This window comes from Chiloscyllium punctatum, chromosome 22, assembly GCF_047496795.1.
Source record: "Chiloscyllium punctatum isolate Juve2018m chromosome 22, sChiPun1.3, whole genome shotgun sequence".
Classification (NCBI taxonomy): domain Eukaryota; kingdom Metazoa; phylum Chordata; class Chondrichthyes; order Orectolobiformes; family Hemiscylliidae; genus Chiloscyllium; species Chiloscyllium punctatum.
In genome coordinates, this window is record NC_092760.1 from 51,962,489 (window position 1) to 51,981,885 (window position 19,397).

Below are 19,397 nucleotides of genomic sequence, written 5' to 3' on the forward strand. Positions count from 1 at the left end.
TTGAGCAGTTAGTTAGTAAATAGCCCTGTGAAAGAAACTAAAAAATCAGCTTCAATTAATTTGAAGTTTACCTCATTCATTTTAATGTTACATGGTGGTGGTAGCTACTTTGATATCACTGTATGTCCAAGCTGTGTCTAAATTGTCTTCTGTCAGTCTGTCTTGACTGAAGAGTCTGATGTGAGATCATCTTGAAATTCACAGAACTGGCAATTTCTGCTGTTGCAGTTGCACATACTCTGGCCTTCCTGTAAGCCTGTTGGATTTTGCAAGTTGGCATATTTGGTTCTCAGAATACTGAACCAAATTTCAGTGCTTCCCTCCATGTGGATTAGCCATCTGCCATATTTCCCCAAGACAGCTGGTCTGCAATGTAGAAATTTATCAGCTTTTTCTTTATGGTCATGCTTCTGTCATCTGTACTGACTACTGTCAATCACCCAGAGTCCATTCAGCATAGAAGCATGAGGGGGGATCTAATTGAAACTTATAGAATACTTATAGAATACACAGCTTGGACATACAGTGATATCAAAGCAGCTACCACCACCATGTAACATTAAAATGGATGAGGTAAACTTCAAATTAATTGAAGCTGATTTTTTAGTTTCTTTCACAGGGCTATTTACTAACTAACTGCTCAATATCAGTGGCAGTCCACAGAGGGAAACTCTCCCATCATGAAACATTTTGTAAACTCAGCTTACATTCAAAAATAATCAGAATTAATTAATCAGAAAGAGAGTGGCAGTTGTAACCCCTGTTAAGAATCAGTAACATGGTAGCACCATAGAGTGGATGTTGGGAAGACGTTTCAATTGGTAGGAGAGATTAGGACCCAAGGGCATAGCCTTAGAGTAAAGGGAAGACCTTTTAGAGTAGAGATAAAGAGAAACTTCTTCAGCCAGAGAATGGTGAATCTACGGAATTCACTGCCACAGAAGGCTGTGGAGGCTAGTTCATTGAGTATATTTAAGATGGAAATAGTTAGGTTCTTGATTATAAAGAGGATCAAGTGTTACGGGGAGAAAGCAGGAAAATGAGGTTGAGAAACTTACCTGCCATGGTTGAATGGTGGAGCAGAACTCGATGGACTGAATGGCTTATTTTCTGCTCCCATGTCTTATGGTCTTCTTATCTGAGAGAAGATCTGCTTGGAATTCTGCAGTCACCCATGCAGCAGATATGACCTGCCTAAGTTTAATTTTCTGGAGGGTGGTCTCTATGCTATTCAACCCACCATGATGAAAGATATTGTTTCTGATTTTGGTCTGGATCTCTGATGTCTTTGAAGTCTTTCAGAGTTGGAGTCTAAAGCAGATCCAGGATTCTGTGCCATACAACAGGGTAGTAATAACAATGACCTGGTAGAGTTTGGTTTTAGGCTTCAGTCGAATGCTATGCAACTTCCAGACATGATTGTGGCTTTGGCAGTAGGCAGAACTCACTTTCTAGCGGTAAGTACTGATGTTTTCAGTACAGACCACTGTACCAACATATGAGAATTTTTCTATAACCTTGAGACTGGTGACATCAATTGTTAGGTGTGGTACTTCACAGTATGTGCCCAACGTTGCGGAGACACTGTTTCACTTACCAAAGTTTTTGACAATACTCAAGAATTTGTATTTGCTTTACACATTTGCTCATATCTGTTTTTTTAAAAAATAGATAATTTTGAATTATTTGAAATTGAGGCTGATTTATTTTTTAATTTTTCCACTAATTTATACACTAAACAAATCACTGGTGCTTTCCTCTACATTCATCCCAGCCAGCTCTGAGTGCTGGAAATTGTTCCTTTGATTTCACCATTATTTCTAATACTGTGATTTCTTGTCAGTTTTCTTGGGAAGGTGCCTGGCCACAGGGCTGACCTGCATGCACGATGAAATACTCCCCCTCGTAGTCTGGATGAGAACTCCCAAAGCTCACTGGTGCATTGTCATGAGGAATTGCATCCAGAAATAGTTGCAACTTAATTAAAACAAAGTTATACTAGCTGTTAATTCCAATATGAAATGTTTTAGTCAAATTTGTAATTAAGCGATATATCATGGACCCAATATTAGATTAGTTTTTAATCCTCATTCAGCAAGAATTAAACTAAAGACAGCAGGGTCTTGGTTTTTGCTGATTTCGTAATAATACATCTTTACTTTTCTGGAATCTCTTTGGAAGTACTATCGATGTAACTGATCCAAGAGCACCACAGAATACATTTCAACCAATTCTGCCCTAAATTGGCTGTTGGATCTCCGTGCTGGTTACATAGGGACTAGCTGCTTGAAACTGGCAGGTGCTTTGGCTGGCTAATAGTAAACACTTCTAGAAATAGCAGCATTCAGTGCTTTAGCAATAACGGAGCAGTAAACTGCCAATTTCGCAGATATTATCACTCCTTTAATGCCAATTTGGTCAAGTGGGCAAGTTAAAATTGACCCTAATATCTTTTCTGTCCAAGTTTAACTTTAGTTTCAGAGTAGCTAAACACTTGAGATTTTAAAAAAGGAATAATTATTTTGACAATAATTAAAGTTTTTTGCATAAACATAGATACATTATTACTTGTTACACTATCTCAATAAGATGTACAAATATAGCCTTAATAAATATCCCTGTTTACAGTCCTGAGGAGCAAAATTACTACTTGGTTTGGAAAGTTCATTTTTTAAATAGCATAAATTGCTGCTGAGTTGTTTCTCACTCAAATGTAAACTCATTTTTATTCATTATATGCTATCTAAGCATTTGCTATTGTTTAGTGAAAGTTGAGCATAAATATACTTTTCTTTAGGACATAATTTAATGCTGTTCTCTGAATCATCATGAATAACATCTATCAGACACTGTATTTCCCATATATCTTTCACGTAAGTAGTAAATATGTTCCCATATCCTTTTTACATTACTCCATTAACATGTCATCATAAAACAATGCAGTTTTATATTCATTTTTGAACAAATTCACTATTGTATAATTCGCATGAGCAGAATTTTTCATCTTTACATTACTGTTCAAAGTAAATATTCATGAGATGCACAATCTTTAGTCCTTTATTTGCAGTTCTTCTCCCTTTTAATTTCTTTACATGAAGACCAGAAGACCGAAAAATGTTGGCGCAAAAGCAGGCCATTCAGCCAATCAAGTCTGCTATGCCTGCCATTCAGTGAGATTTGATAACCCTCAACTGCTTTAATCCTTCCTTGTCTATCAGTATAACTCTTGATTCTCTTACTATCTTAAAAATATATCTCAGCCCTGAATATATTTAATGACCCAACCTCAACAGCCGTCTGCGGTAAATAACTGATTGACTTCCCTCTGAGATTAGGCCCTAGTCTCTGTCTCAAAAAAAACTCTTCTCTGCAATTACTCTATCAGCTCCCTAAGAAGTTTGTGTGTTTTAATAAGATCTCCTCTTGAGTACAAGCCTAAACTACCTGACCTCACCTTATAAGAAAATCCCTCCATGAATTGAATACCTAGTACCTCTGGACTGCCTCCAATGCCAGTTTAACTTTCCTTAGATAAGAGACCAAAACTGTTCACCGTATTGCAAGGATGGTCTGACTGGTGCCTTGCATAGTTTTAGCAAAAAAACACTTCTTTAAAATCCATTCTCTTTGAAATTATGGCTGACAGTCCATTTGCTATAAAGGCAATCTATATTCTTGCACCAAGAATGAAAAATAAAGTGTGCTATCAGTTGAAGCTCAGGGACAATTTAATCGTATGTAACAATATTGTGTAATTTGGTAAGTGAAATTATGTTCCAAGCATGTGTATTTTGGTTTAAAATAGTTTGCTAATTTTTTTGTGCAGGACAGTGTCTTAATGGAGAGTTTTCTTCTGATGGATTCAGGCCATGTCAATCATGTCCCTTTGGAACATACCAGCCAGAGTTTGGGCGGACATCATGCTTTTCCTGTGGTGGAGGGTTAACAACAAAACGTGAAGGAGCAGCGTCATTTCAGGATTGTGAAACTAAAGGTAATATCATTTTGGAAACCATGTCTTTTAATCCAGATGAAACTTGGCAGAAGATTGAGATGTAATGTTTTCTTTTTAAATGTTGGGGAATAGACTTTTATAAAAGGAAGATTATGCTGCACTTAGAGAGTAGTTTTTAAAAGTGCCATTGTCAAAAATCTTACAGCAGAGTGATATAATTACTGATGTATAACTTTTGTGTTTGCTGCAACTTTTATTTCTGATTCATGTTTTAGATCCCATAGAATCATGTAGTTTAGAAGGAGGCTATTGGCCACTCATGCACATGCCAGCTCTTTGAAAGATCTATCAAATTCATCCCATACCCTGCTCATTTCCTGTCACTGTACAGATTTCTTCTCTTAAAGTGTTTGTTCAATTCCTTTTTTGAAAATTATTCTTTCACTTGTGAGCAAATTGTCAGGTAATGCATTTCAAATCAAAATTTTTTGCTGTTTGATGCAAATTTTCCCCATCTTATTGTTGATTAGCTTAAATCTGTGACCTCTGGTTGATAATTTCCCAGTAGAAACAGTTTTTCCTTACTTATTCTAAATAGCTAATAAACATTAAGCAACTCACAATAGGATGCAGTCCAGTTCTCATTTCTCTAGGGTCCGAGACTGCCTTGATTGTTGTGATTATATGTGGTGACAGCAGTGGTGTGCAGTCCATGAGTCATTCATAAGGGATTGCAGCTGAAACTGATAAAGGATGGGAAGGTGAAAAGGCAATGGCAGTAACCGTCCTTGTGGAGCGGTGGGTCTATGTGCTTGACTGCTAACCAGAAGGTTGGTGGTTTGAGAGCAACCAGGGACAAAAGGCCTCCTTACTTTGGATCCTTTTGTGGCACAGCAGTAGTGTCCTTACCTCTGGACCAGGAGACCTGGGTTCAAGTCTGAACTGCTCTGAACAGATTGATTCGGAAAAATAAGTGAACAAAAAGAACAAATGACCCTGAGAGTGGCCACCTTGAGGCACAGTGGTAGTGTCCCTATCCTGGACTGGGAGGCCCAAGTTCAAGTCCTATCTATTCCATCTCTGAATAGGTTGATTAGAAAAACTGGTTAAATGTGTTTTCTTAATTGAAAAGCTTCTGGACTCATTATATTGTTACAACACTGGGCAAACCTCTCTGCTAATTTAAACTAGCAACACAGATAAGATTTACCGCCTGCTGTAATCTGTTAAAATTCGAGAGACAAAGAACTATCCCAGAAGTCACTATTTTAAGTAAAAATTTAAGAACTTTATTCTTTAAGTCTAACAGAGAATATTAACAAGCAACTATTTATAACTCCTTTTTCTTAACCTATCTTTTAATGCCCCTTCTACAATACTGGTCCGATTTAAAAAAAAATCCCGATTACAATATTTTTTAAAAAATCACGTTTCAAAACCAATCAGCTTTGCCCAGTTTACCGTGTAGATTTTCCTCTGTAGATTCTCTGTCTAAATTCGTTTTGATGTTTATTTTCTCTCTGTGCAAACTCCTCCAGACAAGTACTTCTCAGAGAGCTCTTTCTAGCAGCCTACATCTGTTGGTCTTTTGGCAGTTCTCTTTGCCGGTCTAGCTAACTGTTCAAAATGTCTGATATTTATACCCCAAAACATTGGATCATTTCATTGGCTTTAATATTATCAAAATACTAAATTCAACCCTGATTGGAGTTTGGTATCTTGGGGCATAATTTAAACTGGCCAAATTTGAAATTTGTTTTTGTCTCATAGCAACCCAGCTACTGTAGCTGTTCGACCAAATGTTACATTGGTACCTTGTTCAGAACACTTTGTGCTGTGTCAGTTAGCTCTGCTAGCTTTTCAACTCTCTTAAAGGTATAGTACACTTCTACACCTTCATAACACTATATTTAAGCAAAGTATTAACCATTGATCATTTGAGGGGATAAACACAATATAAAACATTGAAGCCCACTGACGGTGCAGTGATTTAAAAAAATGTATCTGAGATGGGGTTCTGGAGATGCAGTGGTAATATCCCGACTAAGCTAATGAAAAATAGATAACTATGTAATGGTAATGTCCCTACCTCTGGCCTGGAAGACCCAGGTGCAAATCCCACCTGCTCCAGAGGTGTATAATAATCTCTCTGAACAGGTTGTTTTAAAAATATCTGAAAAGCCATGGCTGCTGGAACACACTGAAAGAAAAACACTCAGAGCTGTAATCACAGCTGCTCACTGTTACTGAAGGCCAGGAACCATCCACAACATTGGAGAAAACCTCACTTCTTTCCAAGCCTTTAGACTATAAGGAGGCCAAGCTGTCCACTGGATTGACTTGCAGTGATTCAACAGGTACCCAACTGCTTCCAGTGTCAATTAGAAGTACAAAAAGAGTCACATTGGTGTATTTTTGTATAAAATCAACAGCAATGCCAATGTCATTCTGATTGGACTGGGCAGCGAAACTTTGATTCTTAATTTGTGACACAATCCTACAGTAGACCAGAAAAAGATTGGTACCAGCACCTAAGACTCTGCAAAGAACTTTAATTCCTTTGTTAATAATCACGATTAGCCACTAGTTAAACTCTGAAATGGGACGGTTCCAAAACATCTGACTAATTTAGAGTAGGATTTACATAATCTGTAGTTATTTTGGTTTTCATGCAACCACCCGAAAGCTAGACAAAGATTCAAGCAGCACAAAAAAAATGCCAAGTATGTGCAAAAACTGGAATTCTGTGTCACAGGATAGCCAGAGTGCATAACTAGCAATTGTATTTTAAGATTTCCAATTAAACCTGTTGGACTATAACCTGGTGTTGTATGATTTTTAACTTTGTACATACCAGTCCAACACCGGTATCTCCAAATCATGTATTTTAAGACAGAATTTTAAATCATGTTGGCACTGATTCCTGAATGATTTGTTAGTGAACACTGAAAGAATTGTCATTTCTCAAGCCCTCAGGTTAGATCATTTTCAGCAATTACATCAGAGATACCTGGGCAAAAGCAAATGCCAGGCTAAGTCCTACAATTCAATTTGGCTCACCACCATGTCAGGCAGGATCCATAGGCACCAACTGCATGCACCCTTCGTCCACGAACATTGGCATCCAATAATTGCCAACCCTTCGATCCTCATGGCACCTCCCTGATCCACTCACAGGATGCTTAGATAGCACAGACTTACATTGCAGGGTGCACTGGCCACTGATAATGACAGGCTGCTACAAGGACACTTTGCATACAGGGACAGACAGCCACACCGTAGGTTGGACCAGGCTGCATCTCAGCCTACTCTTCTCTACTTGCATGCTCACAGCATCCATGCTTTGCCATGCATGTTAGTGCTTTGATACTTTACCCAGAGCCTAAAGCTATATTCTGCTTTTTGACGATATTTCTTTCATTTTAAAGGACAGCTAGTTTTTGTTTTGTTATTGGACAATCTGGAGCACACACAATAGCCATAAATTTCCACAACCATAAATCTGATTCCTGATGAAGGGTCTATGTCTGAAATATCGATTCTCCTGCTCCTTGGATGCTGCCTGACCTGCTATGCTTTTCCAGCACTGCACACTCAACATAAATATGTCTTACTCCTATCTGTCTTCACCTCTGTTTATCCCCTCCAGTGTTAACCTACGTCAACCCAAGCTCTTGCCCTGCTGCAATCCAACTCAGCTCTTTGTAGAAGCTCTGTGTGAAAGGGTTAACCTCATAATTTTAAAGGGAATCTAACTTTTTGATGTGTTCACACCATTCACTTTGCTTGGACCTCTTTAATGGAGCCCACTGAAATACATTTCGTAAGTTGCTAACCTCATCTATGTTTTGGCCTCTTTCCTGATCTAAGGAAGCAGAAAATCCAGATTCTGTCTCCTTAGTGTCATTGGCCTTTTAAGCATGGGGAGAAGGATAACAGGGAATTATTTGGATGGATTTTCTTATGGATTCTATCAGATTCCTGCCAACGTTATGGCAATAATTTTATGGAATCCTCAGTTAAATATAGAGTCAAAGTCTTACATTTGATAATTGTTTAAGATTTCGTTTCGATCCTCCATTCTATTTCTACAGTTCAGTGTTCACCTGGTCATTTTTACGATACAAACACACACAGATGCATACGATGTCCAATTGGGTTGTATCAACCAGAGTTTGGGCAGAACCATTGTGTTGCGTGTCCAGGAAATACTACAACAGATTTTGATGGATCAACTAATATTACTCAGTGTAAAAGTAGGTATTAACATCTGATGGAATACATAGCTATTATCTGTAGTAATCTGTTTTGATGTAACTTGTGGATGAATATTTATTGACTCAGTTACATTGAATCTAAAAAAGAATAGAATACAGTACCTACAAAATGGTGAAAAACTAGAAATAGCAGAGGTCCAAGTTGGGAGTTCAAATATATAGATTATTAAATGACAATATGATGTTTTACCACATTAGAGGTGAGTTGTTGTAAATATTTAAGCAACTACCAATAATCAATGTTTATTATTTACTATTGCATCACAACTGTGGTCATTCTATTCATTATTTAGTCAGGTTGCGCATTTGGCATTGCTCAAGAGAAATGTGTGAATAAATAATTGAAGATAAGCACTTGAAAATGTTTGAATAATTAGCTGCCTTAGAATGTCAGCTTTTTAACAGTTCAGATAAGACAATAGGGGAACAGGTATAATATTCATGGTTTGTATATCAGCTTGGTGTTTTATCATCAGTATGTATTTGAATATGTGTGTTTTAGAATTTGAGCTTCTGATGGCTTATTGGTAAAGCACTCAGCAGTTCTTACTTAAATTCTGTGGTTATTATGTATCAGACAGACAATGTGGAGGAGAACTTGGGGACTACACTGGATATATCGAGTCTCCAAATTACCCGGGGGATTACCCTGCAAATGTTGAATGCACCTGGAATTTAAGTCCACCTCCAAAACGACGCATTCTTATTGTTGTCCCAGAAATATTTCTACCAATTGATGATGAGTGTGGTGACTACTTAGTCATGAGAAAAAGCTGTAAGTCAGAACTGCAATAAAGTTAATTAATTTATAATATTTCTCAAATGGACAAATAAGCAACTAGTACACATTTTTAAAAAGAAGTCTACGTTTGAATCTCAACTCATAACTTATTAGCCGCCTCAGTTCAAGATCATGATAGATTCTTGATAGGAAGGTAGTTCCACAAGCAGTTATATTCAAAATACTTTATTATCTTTGACTCTGAATGTAGTGTTTGATTAATGTGTAGACTGTACACTTGCATAGACCCATAGTAAAGATTACTGACTAATCAGAGGTGGAAAAACTCTGACCAATTCTTTCATTTCCCAACTGCTACCATTTGAGATCAGATAACTCAACGTAGAACAGAGATCAAACGTTCAGTTTTGTGTAGTGTTGAAAATGTGGTGCTGGAAAAGCACAGCAGGTCAGGCAGCATCTGAGGAGCAGGAGAGTCAACAATTCGGGCTTAAGCCCTTCATCAGGAATGTGTGGGGTAGGGGGGAAGGGGTTGAGGGGTAAATAGGAGGGAGGGGGTGGGGTGGGAGGGAAAGGCAGCTGGGAAGGCGATAGGTTGACGCAGATGGGGGGTAATGGTGATAGGTCAGAGTGGAGTGGAGAGTGGGGTGGATAGGTGGGAAGGAAGTTGGACAGGTAGGACCATTCAAGGGCACAATGCTGAGTTGGAGGGTTGGATCTGGGACAAGGTGGGAGGAGGGGAGATGAGGAAACTGGTGAAATCAATGTTGATCTTGTGTGGTTCGAGGGTCCCAAGGCAGAAGATGAGGTGTTCTTCCTCCAGTCTTGGGTGGGCGTCGGAGACTTAGCATTTGATGGTGGAGGAGGCCCAGAACTTGTATGTCCTTGGCAGACTGGGAGGGTGAGTTGAAGTGATCGGCCACAGAGCAGTGAGTTGTTTGTTTCATGTGTCCCAGAGATGTTCTCTGAAATGTTCCATGAGTTGGTGTCTTCTCTCCCCAGTATAGAAGAGACCACTTCAAGAGCATCAGACATAGTAGATGAGATGTTTGGATGTGCAGGAAAATCTCTGCCAGATGTTGGAACATCCTTTGCATCCTTGGATAGAGGTGAGGGGGGAGGTGTGGGTGCACATTTTGCACCTCCTGCAGTCACAAGGGAAGTTGACGGGAGTGGACGTTGGGTTGGTAGCAGGGGGTGTAGACCTAATGAGGGAGTCGTGAAAGGAATGTTTCTGCAGAAGTCTGATAAGGGTTAGAGGGAAATATATTTCTGGTGATGGGGTCTGACTGTAGGTGGTGGAAATGGCAGTGAATGATGTGCTGTACCCGTAGATTGGTCGGTTGGAAGGTGAGGACCGGGGGTTCTGACCTTGTTGCAATTGGAGGGGTGAGGTTCAAGGGTGGAGGTGCAAGAAGTGGAGGAGATGTGTTGTTGACAATATGGGAGGGGAATTTGTTGTCTTTAAAATTGGAGGCCACCATCTGCGATGGTCTGGAATGGAATTGCTCTTGGGAGCAGGTATTGAAGAGATGGAGGAATTGAGAGTAAGGAATATTGTTTTTACAGGAGAAGGGGTGGGAAGAGGTATAGTCCAGGTAGCTTTGGGAGTCAGTGGGTTTGAAGTAGATGTCTGTCGCTGGAAATGGAGGTGGAGGATCTTTCCACAGCCAGCACCAAAGGATCCTTCCACATCCAGCAGAGATTTTCCTACACATCCAAACACCTCATCTACTGTCTCCATTGCTCTAAGTGTGGCCTCTTCTACATTGGGGAGACAGGACACCAACTCACAGAACGTTTAAGAGAACATCTCCGGGACACACGCACCAAACAACCCCACCGCCCTGTGGCCGACCACTTCAACTCCCCTTCCCACTCCACCAAGGGCATGCAAGTCCTAGGCCGCCTCCACCACCAAATCCTAGCCACCCTACACCTGGAGGAAGAACACTCCATCTTCTACCTTGGGACTCTAAAACCACACAGCATCAATGTCGATTTCATCAATTTCCATATCTCCCCTCTCCCTACTTCATCCTAGACCCAACCCTCCAACTTGGCACCACTCTCTTTAACTGCCCTACCTATCCATCTTCCTTCCCACCTATCTGCTCTACCCTCCGCTCTAACCTGTCACCTTCACCCAACACCTGCATCTACCTATTACCTTCCCAACTACCTTCACCACCTCCCCCCCACCCCCACCCCCACCCCGCATCACCACCCCCCTGCCCATTTATCTCTCAGCCCCCCCCCCCCCCCCATTCTTGATGAAGGCCCCCCCCCCCACATTCTTGATGAAGGGCTTAAGCTTGAAACATCGATTCTCCTGCTCCTTGGATGCTGCCTGACCTGCTGTGCTTTTTCAGCACCACACTTTTTGAATCTGATCTCCAGCACCTGCAGTCCTCATTTTCTCCTAATTGCTGCTTTGTATAGCTCAGTACTATGCCATGCAGTGCATTTATTTCAGCAGTGAGGTGTCTGAAAAATGCTGGCTGAAGAGTATGGTGCAGTTGAGCAGGTACAAGTGGTCCTATTCATTTCAATGTTAGATTTTTAACTTGAAATCAATACCTGTTATCCTCCCTATGCAGTCCATATGCATATTAGCAATAGGTGTACTTCATCTCCTTAAAATATTATGATGTCCACACAAATGCATTATTGGTCATTATTGAATGATAAGGTGCACTTGGTTACTGAGTAATTGCATACTGTGTTGCTAGGTATCTGATCAAGAATAATCTACTTGACATAATTTCATTAATGAGTTTATTTTGTGTGAAATGTATAAAGCTTCAACATAGTTATTAAAATTCGTGAGAATTTCACATGAATGCATTAACCAATGTGTTGTAAATCTAGCATAATGAAATTTCAACTTATTAGGATTTCCACAAGAACAAATATTAGTTTGTGCAACTTACAGTTAATTGTGAACTTTGAATTAAACAAATAACAATGCTGGATGTTCAATTACCCTTTCTTTACTGATCACTGTTTCAATTAATCCACGAATGATAACTCTAGAATTATTAACAGTATAAAGAGCTTCATAATAGAATTTGATCTGAGCTTTGGATAAATTGATTTACATTCAATAATTATTAATAACAATGGCTAAGTTTGTTTTTGTTGTGTAATTGACCAGCATTGTCTAATTCAGTGACAACCTATGAAACCTGTCAAACCTATGAACGACCCATAGCATTCACCTCACGATCAAGAAAATTATGGATTCAATTCAAGTCCAATGAAGGGAATAGTGACAAAGGATTTCAGGTTCCATATGTTACGTATGATGGTAAATATATATATCTCCTCTATAATGTTTTTAAAATATTCAACTGTATTGATACCATTCCTTTCTCTTGCCTGAACTGTAAAATTTCATCAACTTTTGTTTCCAATTTATACATTTCATCATCAGCTCTTCCCTTTTTCTTGACTTCTCTGTCTCCATTTCTGGGTATAGGCTATTAATTATTATCCACTGACTTCCAGAGCAGTCTTGACTGCACATCCTCACAGCCCCCTTCCTTTAAGGACTTTATTCTGTTCTCCTGGTTTTTGTGTCTCTACTGCATCTATTCTGATCATAAATTTTAAAAATTCATTCATGGGATTTCACTAGCAAGGCCAGCGTTTATTGCCCAGAGGAGAATTAGTCAACCAGACTATGGGTCTGAAGTCACATGTAAACCAGACTAGTAATGATGGCAGATTCCTTCTCTAAAGGATTTTTGTGAACCAGATTTTTTTGTTCTGACAATCAACAATGGATTCATGGTCATCACTAGACTCTTAATTTCAGCTTTTTATTGAATTCAGATATCATCATCTGCTGTGGCAAGATTCAAACCCTGTTCCCAGAAATTACCTGAGTCTCTGGATTAATAGTCCAGTGACAATACCACAAAGCCATCACCATCTCACATTACCACTTCTGATATGTCTTTTTCTTTAACAGAGGTTTTCTCCCCACCGTGCCGAATGGGACCCTTGAACATTCTACTTCAAGTACTTCTGTTCTCAGAAGTACCCTTCCTTAACATTGTCAAAACCATGGCAATGTTCTACTTGTCATAACTTTCCACTCTAGCAAGCTCCATTTTCAGTCAATCATCCTTGATCATTTTTGCTGCTCTAATGTGATACCACCACCAAATACATAGTGCAAACTTACCTTTAAGCATTCCAAATGATCCCTGATACTCCCATCCATTTCTTAGTCATTTCCATTCTCTTGCTACAGCTTTTATTCTTGAAAGTGCAGGGATGCAACATTAGATTAGATTCCCTACAGTGTGGAAACAGGCTCTTCCACCCGACAAGTCCACACCGACCCTCCGAAGAATAACCCACACAGACTCATTTCCCTGCATTTCCCCTAATTAATGCACCTAACACTGTGGGAATTTAGCATGGCCAATTCACCTGACCCCCACATCTTTTGGAATGTGGGAGGAAACTGGAGCATCTGGAGGAAATCCACACAGACATGAGGAGAATATGCAAACTCCACACAGATAATCGCCTGAGACGTGAATCAAACCTGGGTCCCTGGCACTGTGAGGAAACAGTGCTAACCACTGAGCCACCTTGCCACCCCATCTTCCTTTTTTAATGTCCTCTCTTTCCACCATTCAAGGCCCCAGATTCTTTTTCCAGGTAAAGTAGCATTTTTGTTTGTTGTGCTTTCAATTTTGAACTCATTGCTCACTATATGGTATCCTGCACAATGGGGAAGGCAAATGTAGACTGGGTCACTACTTAGCAAAGCACCACCATTCAGTCCACAGGCTCAATGAAAGCTAAAGGAAAAGTACTGCCTTTTGACTGGATACTTTACAGTTTTCCGGACTCAAGGTTGAGTACAGTTTGGATTGTGATCTCTTTCCTGGTTTTGTTTCCTTTTCTTTTGCTGAGTTTAGTTTCCCTATCCTTTCTCTCTCTCTTCTCCTTTTCTTTCAGGCTGCAGCTGAATCATGATTATTCCATTCAGACCTCCTCTTAGTAATGGACCAGAAACAAAAGCTATTTCCTTTGGTCCTGCATCATGCATTCTTTTCTCATTTAATCTGTTCTGCTTTCTGCCCTTTCACAAACCACAGAGCTTGTTCTTCTTCCCACCTTCACTCTTTCAATTGCTTTAAAATTTTATCACATTTCTAAACTTTCCCACTTCTGATTAAAGGTCATCAACCTAAAACATTAGCCCTGTTTCTCTCTCCATAGACACTGCAGGAGCTGCTGAAAAAATCCTGCATTTTCTGTTTTTACTTTGATCCATCATTATCTGACAGTTTGCATTTCTCCCTTCTAGGACCAGCTGTTAATGCTGGGGATTACAACTGAATTTTTCCCTTCTTCTCTCTCTAGCTTATGATTGTTGTGTAGTGATGTTGGAGATATTAATATAACAGGAGTAGAAATTATTCAAGGTGCTAATAGAAAATAATTAAGTTAGTTTAGGGAAAAAGTTAAATTCTTTCCCAATGCAAGAAACCTTACAACAGATGTAAGCAGAGAGAAACAAAAAATGTCCTGTGGTCCAGGCACTTAACCTCTATTTCAAAGTTTTTTAAATAATTATATTTACTGAAGACATCAAAATAATCCTTTTTTTCCTTCTCTGACAGAAGATTACCAAGAATTGATTGAGGATATAGTTCGAGATGGTAGATTATATGCATCAGAAAACCATCAAGAAATATTGAAGGTATTATTGACTAAGTATTAGAAGATATACTTGAAATTAACATTTTCTCAGTTATAACTTTTCAACATTGATACGCAAATAATTGACATTTAACAGCATCCTTTAAGGAGAATATAGTAAATGCTTATTTGTATTTGATGAGATCCAGGGGACTTACTAATAAACCAAAAGATTCCACAGTTTTGAATAAATACAATATATTTTATTGGATGGCATTATAACAGTCATACAATGATTTAACAAGTAGTAAATATAGGTAATGGACTGTGATCAAACACTCCACAGCAAACCGTAAATAGTAAATGCAATCAAGACAGATCCCATAGAGTTCTCAAAGTCCTGCCAGACATTAAGGACACAGTGGGCATCAAATTTCGTTAAACTTTACAAAAGGTCACAATTGCCATTTTTGTTGTCATGACCTTGGAAACTCCCTCTCAAGAGCCACTCTGTCAAGCACTGTGTCAACAACTGCTCACGTTCTGGTTGATAAACCTTTTTCTCTGGGGCTATGCTGCCCTGGACTCGAAAATGTACTCCAGAACTCATTCACAAGTACAGGTCCAGCCCTTCACCAATGGTTAGCTTCACTGAGCCAGTCCTGCTCCTGAATTTTTTTCCTGAGCTCCAGTCATGTCCAGTTACATCAAGCAGATACTACTTGTGAACTTTTCAACCCTCTCTTTCTGTTTCATTGGATAATTATTGCAGAAAGGTTTCTTCTGAACCTCTCAGGATTCCCCTGACACAGAGTTAGGGATCTTTCCACTTTCTCAGACTACTTCTGAGCTCTGATTCCAACACTAAGTTGTCTTAGAACAAGAATTCCAAGAACTACTTCTAACAGCATAGGCCATCCAGCTGCCCTTAACTCCTCACTGAGACCCCTACATAAAATCTGCAAAGAGATTCCCAGCAGCATAGCTAACAACAGCACTTCTAACATAGACACAAAAACAGAATTTGCTATAAAAGCTCAGTAGCATCTGTGGAAAGAAATCTGTTAACATTTTGGGTTGAATGTCCCTTCCTCAGAACTCCTAACATAGCTGAAGACAAAAAACGTTGGCAATTACAGCAGATCAGGCAGCATCCATGGAGAGAAGGCAAGCTAACGTTTTGAGTCTAGATGACTCTTCATCAGAGATGATGTGAAGTGTGGAGGGGCCAGCATTTGTGGAACAGAATTGTGCTGGGGGAGAAAGGATGTTGATAGTTTAGATTTTGTGATCAGAATGCGCGGATGGTAGAACAATGGTGTGTCTAAATGCCAGACTGGAAAGAACAGGCAGTCCCATTGGAGTTGGGGGAGGGGAGAGAGGACATGTTGACAGAGAATGTAACCAGGAGAAAGTGAGGACTGCAGATGCTGGAGATCAGAGCTGAAAACGTGTTGCTGGAAAAGCGCAGCAGGTCAGGCAGCATCCAAGTAACAGGAGAATCGACGTTTCGGGCCTGAGGAAGGGCTTATGCCCGAAACGTCGATTCTCCTGTTCCTTGGATGCGGTCTGACCTGCTGCGCTTTGCCAGCAACACATTTTCAGCAGAGAATGTAACCAGTAAAGCTGAAAGAAAGGGAAGGAATGGGAGTGGATTGTCTATCCTCAGCATGCCGAATGCTTCAGCGAAATCACAGCAAAAATTGGAGAAGCAACATCTTATCTTTGCAATCTTCTGGGCTCAGTATTGAGTTCAGCAGCTTCAGATTGCAAATCCGTTCCCATTCCTTTTAAACATTTTGCCTGCACACTCAAATCTAGGTCATTATTAATATGGATTTTTAAAAACGCAGTGGTCCCAACACTGACTTTGGGAAAATCTTAACATATACTTCCTTCAATCTGAAAAAAGTATTTTTCACTGTTCCCAGTCATTTAACCAACTTCAAAAACATAATACCATGGGTTGCCTTAATTACATGCATTTAAACTTTGCTGACAAGCCTACTATTTAGAAATCCATGCACAGTCTTCATCCCTCATTATCTTCATTGACCCTCTCTGTCACATCATTGAAAAACTCAATCAAATTAGTTACTCACTCCTTGCCCTTAACACATCTGTGCTTGCTTTCCTTAATTAATATATATTTATCCAAATAAATGTTAATTTTGTTCTGGATTATTATTCTAAGGTGTCCCCATTAACAAGATAAAAGTAACAAAAATAGAAATAGCTGAAAAAGCTGAGGCGGTCTGGTAGCATTTGTGGAGATCAATCAGAGTTAACGTTTTGGGTCCAGTGATCTTTCCTCAGAACAAGATAAGTGATTGGCTTGCAGTTGCTGGGTTTACCATTATATTATTTTTCGGCAAGGGAGCAACATTTGATTTCTCCAGTCTTCTGATATTACCCTCTTTGGTACGAACATTTGGAAGATTATGGTCACTGCCTCAAAAATGTCTGTCCTTACTTCCTGAGAATCCTCAAGTGTATCTGCTTCAGTCCTAGCAACTTATCAATCTTAAGTATAGCCAGCTTTTGTAGTGCCTCCACTTTATTGACTTCTTGCCCAACTTGTGTTTCAGTGATTTTCTTTTAAACTACAACTTTTCCTTCTTGATAAAGATAGTTGCATAGTTGTCATTTAGCACCTCAGCCGATTATACTTGAATCCCCTAAATGGCCCCTAATTGGCCTCACCCCACTTGTCTTTTTAACCATTTTCACTATTTATAGCCTTTGAAGGTGTTTTGAATTCACTTTTATATTTCTGTCAACCTATGTTCATAATGTATTTTTGCAGATTATTTTTGCACCAGTACTTATTCCTTAATCACCATCACAAAACATATTCTCTGATCACATTGCTGCTTGTGACTGTTTGTGAAAATTAGCTACAACATTTCCGATTTCACAAGCGTGACAAAGATTAAAAGTACTTAAGTGCTGATAAAACACTTTGAAATATTTATAGCATGAATAACTAAGTTCTTTTCTCTAGGATAGGGGAGTCCAAAATTAAAGGGTTTAAGGTGAGAGGGGAAGGATTTAAGGACTTAAGGGGCAACTTGTTCACACAGAGTGTGGTGCATTTATTGAGCTGCCAGAGATAGTGGTGGATGCTGGTACAATTACAATTACAACATTTAGAAGGCATTCAGATGACTACCCGAATAGGAAGGGTTTAGAGGGACATGGGGCAAATAGTGGCAAATGGAACTAGATCAGTTTAGGCTAGACAAGGTCTTTTCCCTAGGGTGGGGATGTCCCAAACTAAACAGTATAGATTTAAGGTGAGAGGGGAATGATTTAAAAGGGACCTAAGGGGCACCATTTTCACACAGGGGGTGGTGCATGTATGGCATGTGCTGCCAGAGGAAGTGGTGGAGGCTGGGACAATTACATCATTTAAAAGGCATCTGGATGAGTATATGAATATGGGCCAAGTGCTGGAAAATGGGACTAGATTAATTTAGGATTTGGTTGGCATGAACGAGTTGGACTGAAGGATCTGTTTCCTGGCTCTACAACTCTATGGTTTATATGTAACAATGTGATTTTCTATTAATTTTTTAAAAAGTTTCCTTTAACATTTAAACCTTCACAAGTATATGAGGGCTTGCTACTTAGAAAATTGAAAGATGTTTGACTCCCATCATAACATATTCCCTGGGACAACATGTTCTCTATGTTACAATGAGTTGCTGTGGTGAATAACAGTACATAAAATAGAATCTCAAGGATTTGGAGCTAAGTTCCTAGAAATTAATGTGAGTTTAGGAGAAGTATGGGACCTCTACTTTGCTTTTGTTCAGATCCTAGTAAAATATTTTGATACTTTAATTTGTGGCGCATGCCTAATTTACTCTGCTTATTTCAGCATTGAATTTACTTTCATAACACCAAGAACATATATTATAGGTAGTAAAGTATCCCAAGGTGCTTTGTGAATATTTACCAAATAAAATTTGTCAGGTTAATTGTCAACAGGTGTGTAATCTTAATCCAACTGGTAAATACATTATTTCACACAATTAGATGTACAGTGCAAATAAACTAATCACTACATTACAGAAAGGATGTAATTGCATTAGATAGTATACACAGGAGATCTCCAGGAATGTTGCCATGAATCAAGAATTTTAGCTATGAGGAAAGAATGAATAGGTTGGGACTGATTTCTTTGGAACAGAAGAGGAAGATTTAATTGAGGTGTACAAAGTTATCAGGATCCTAGACAGCCAGATAGAATGGCAGAGCAGTATAAAATGACAGAGTTTAGAAGATTCACAGCTTGTAATGCATCTCTTTATCACACTGAACTCATTGGTTGATTTGTATATTAATAGTGGTGTGTTTTGTTAGCGCGCCATTATTTTTCTGGTAAGTAGAATCTAGAATGGACTGCCTGGAAATGTGATGGGGGCAGGTTCATTCGAAGCATTCAAGAAGACATTGATGATCATTTGAACAGAAACAGTCTGCTAGGTTATCGGGAAAAGATGGTGGGCTGAGTGGCATCCTACACCATAGCAATTCTGTGAAGATTTAGTCATAGAGATGTACAGCATGGAAACAGACCCTTCGGTCCAACCCGTCCATGCCGACCAGATATCCCAACCCAATCTAGTCCCACCTGCCAGCGCCTGGCTCATATTCCTTCTGGAGATTATGATTACCTTTTCCATTCATAGTTCAGGAGTTCTATGAAATATGTTTGTTTGATAAATTCTTTGACAGAAACACAAACAAG

The 19,397-nt window shown here is 39.3% G+C and overlaps 1 protein-coding gene across 9 annotated transcripts in view; it reads left to right on the forward strand.

Moving 5' to 3' along the window:
* Positions 1–19,397, forward strand: part of scube2 (signal peptide, CUB domain, EGF-like 2) — a 159,321-nt gene that overhangs the window by 136,992 nt on the left and 2,932 nt on the right. For 8 of the 9 annotated variants that reach the window (XM_072592298.1, XM_072592301.1, XM_072592293.1 and 5 more), the window contains 5 exons: positions 3,827–3,994; positions 8,050–8,211; positions 8,810–9,007; positions 12,132–12,284; positions 14,623–14,702. In XM_072592298.1, coding sequence (XP_072448399.1) covers positions 3,827–3,994; positions 8,050–8,211; positions 8,810–9,007; positions 12,132–12,284; positions 14,623–14,702 — 761 coding nt within the window. The remainder of the gene's footprint in view (positions 1–3,826; positions 3,995–8,049; positions 8,212–8,809; positions 9,008–12,131; positions 12,285–14,622; positions 14,703–19,397) is intronic. The other variant, XM_072592294.1, reaches the window with a different exon arrangement.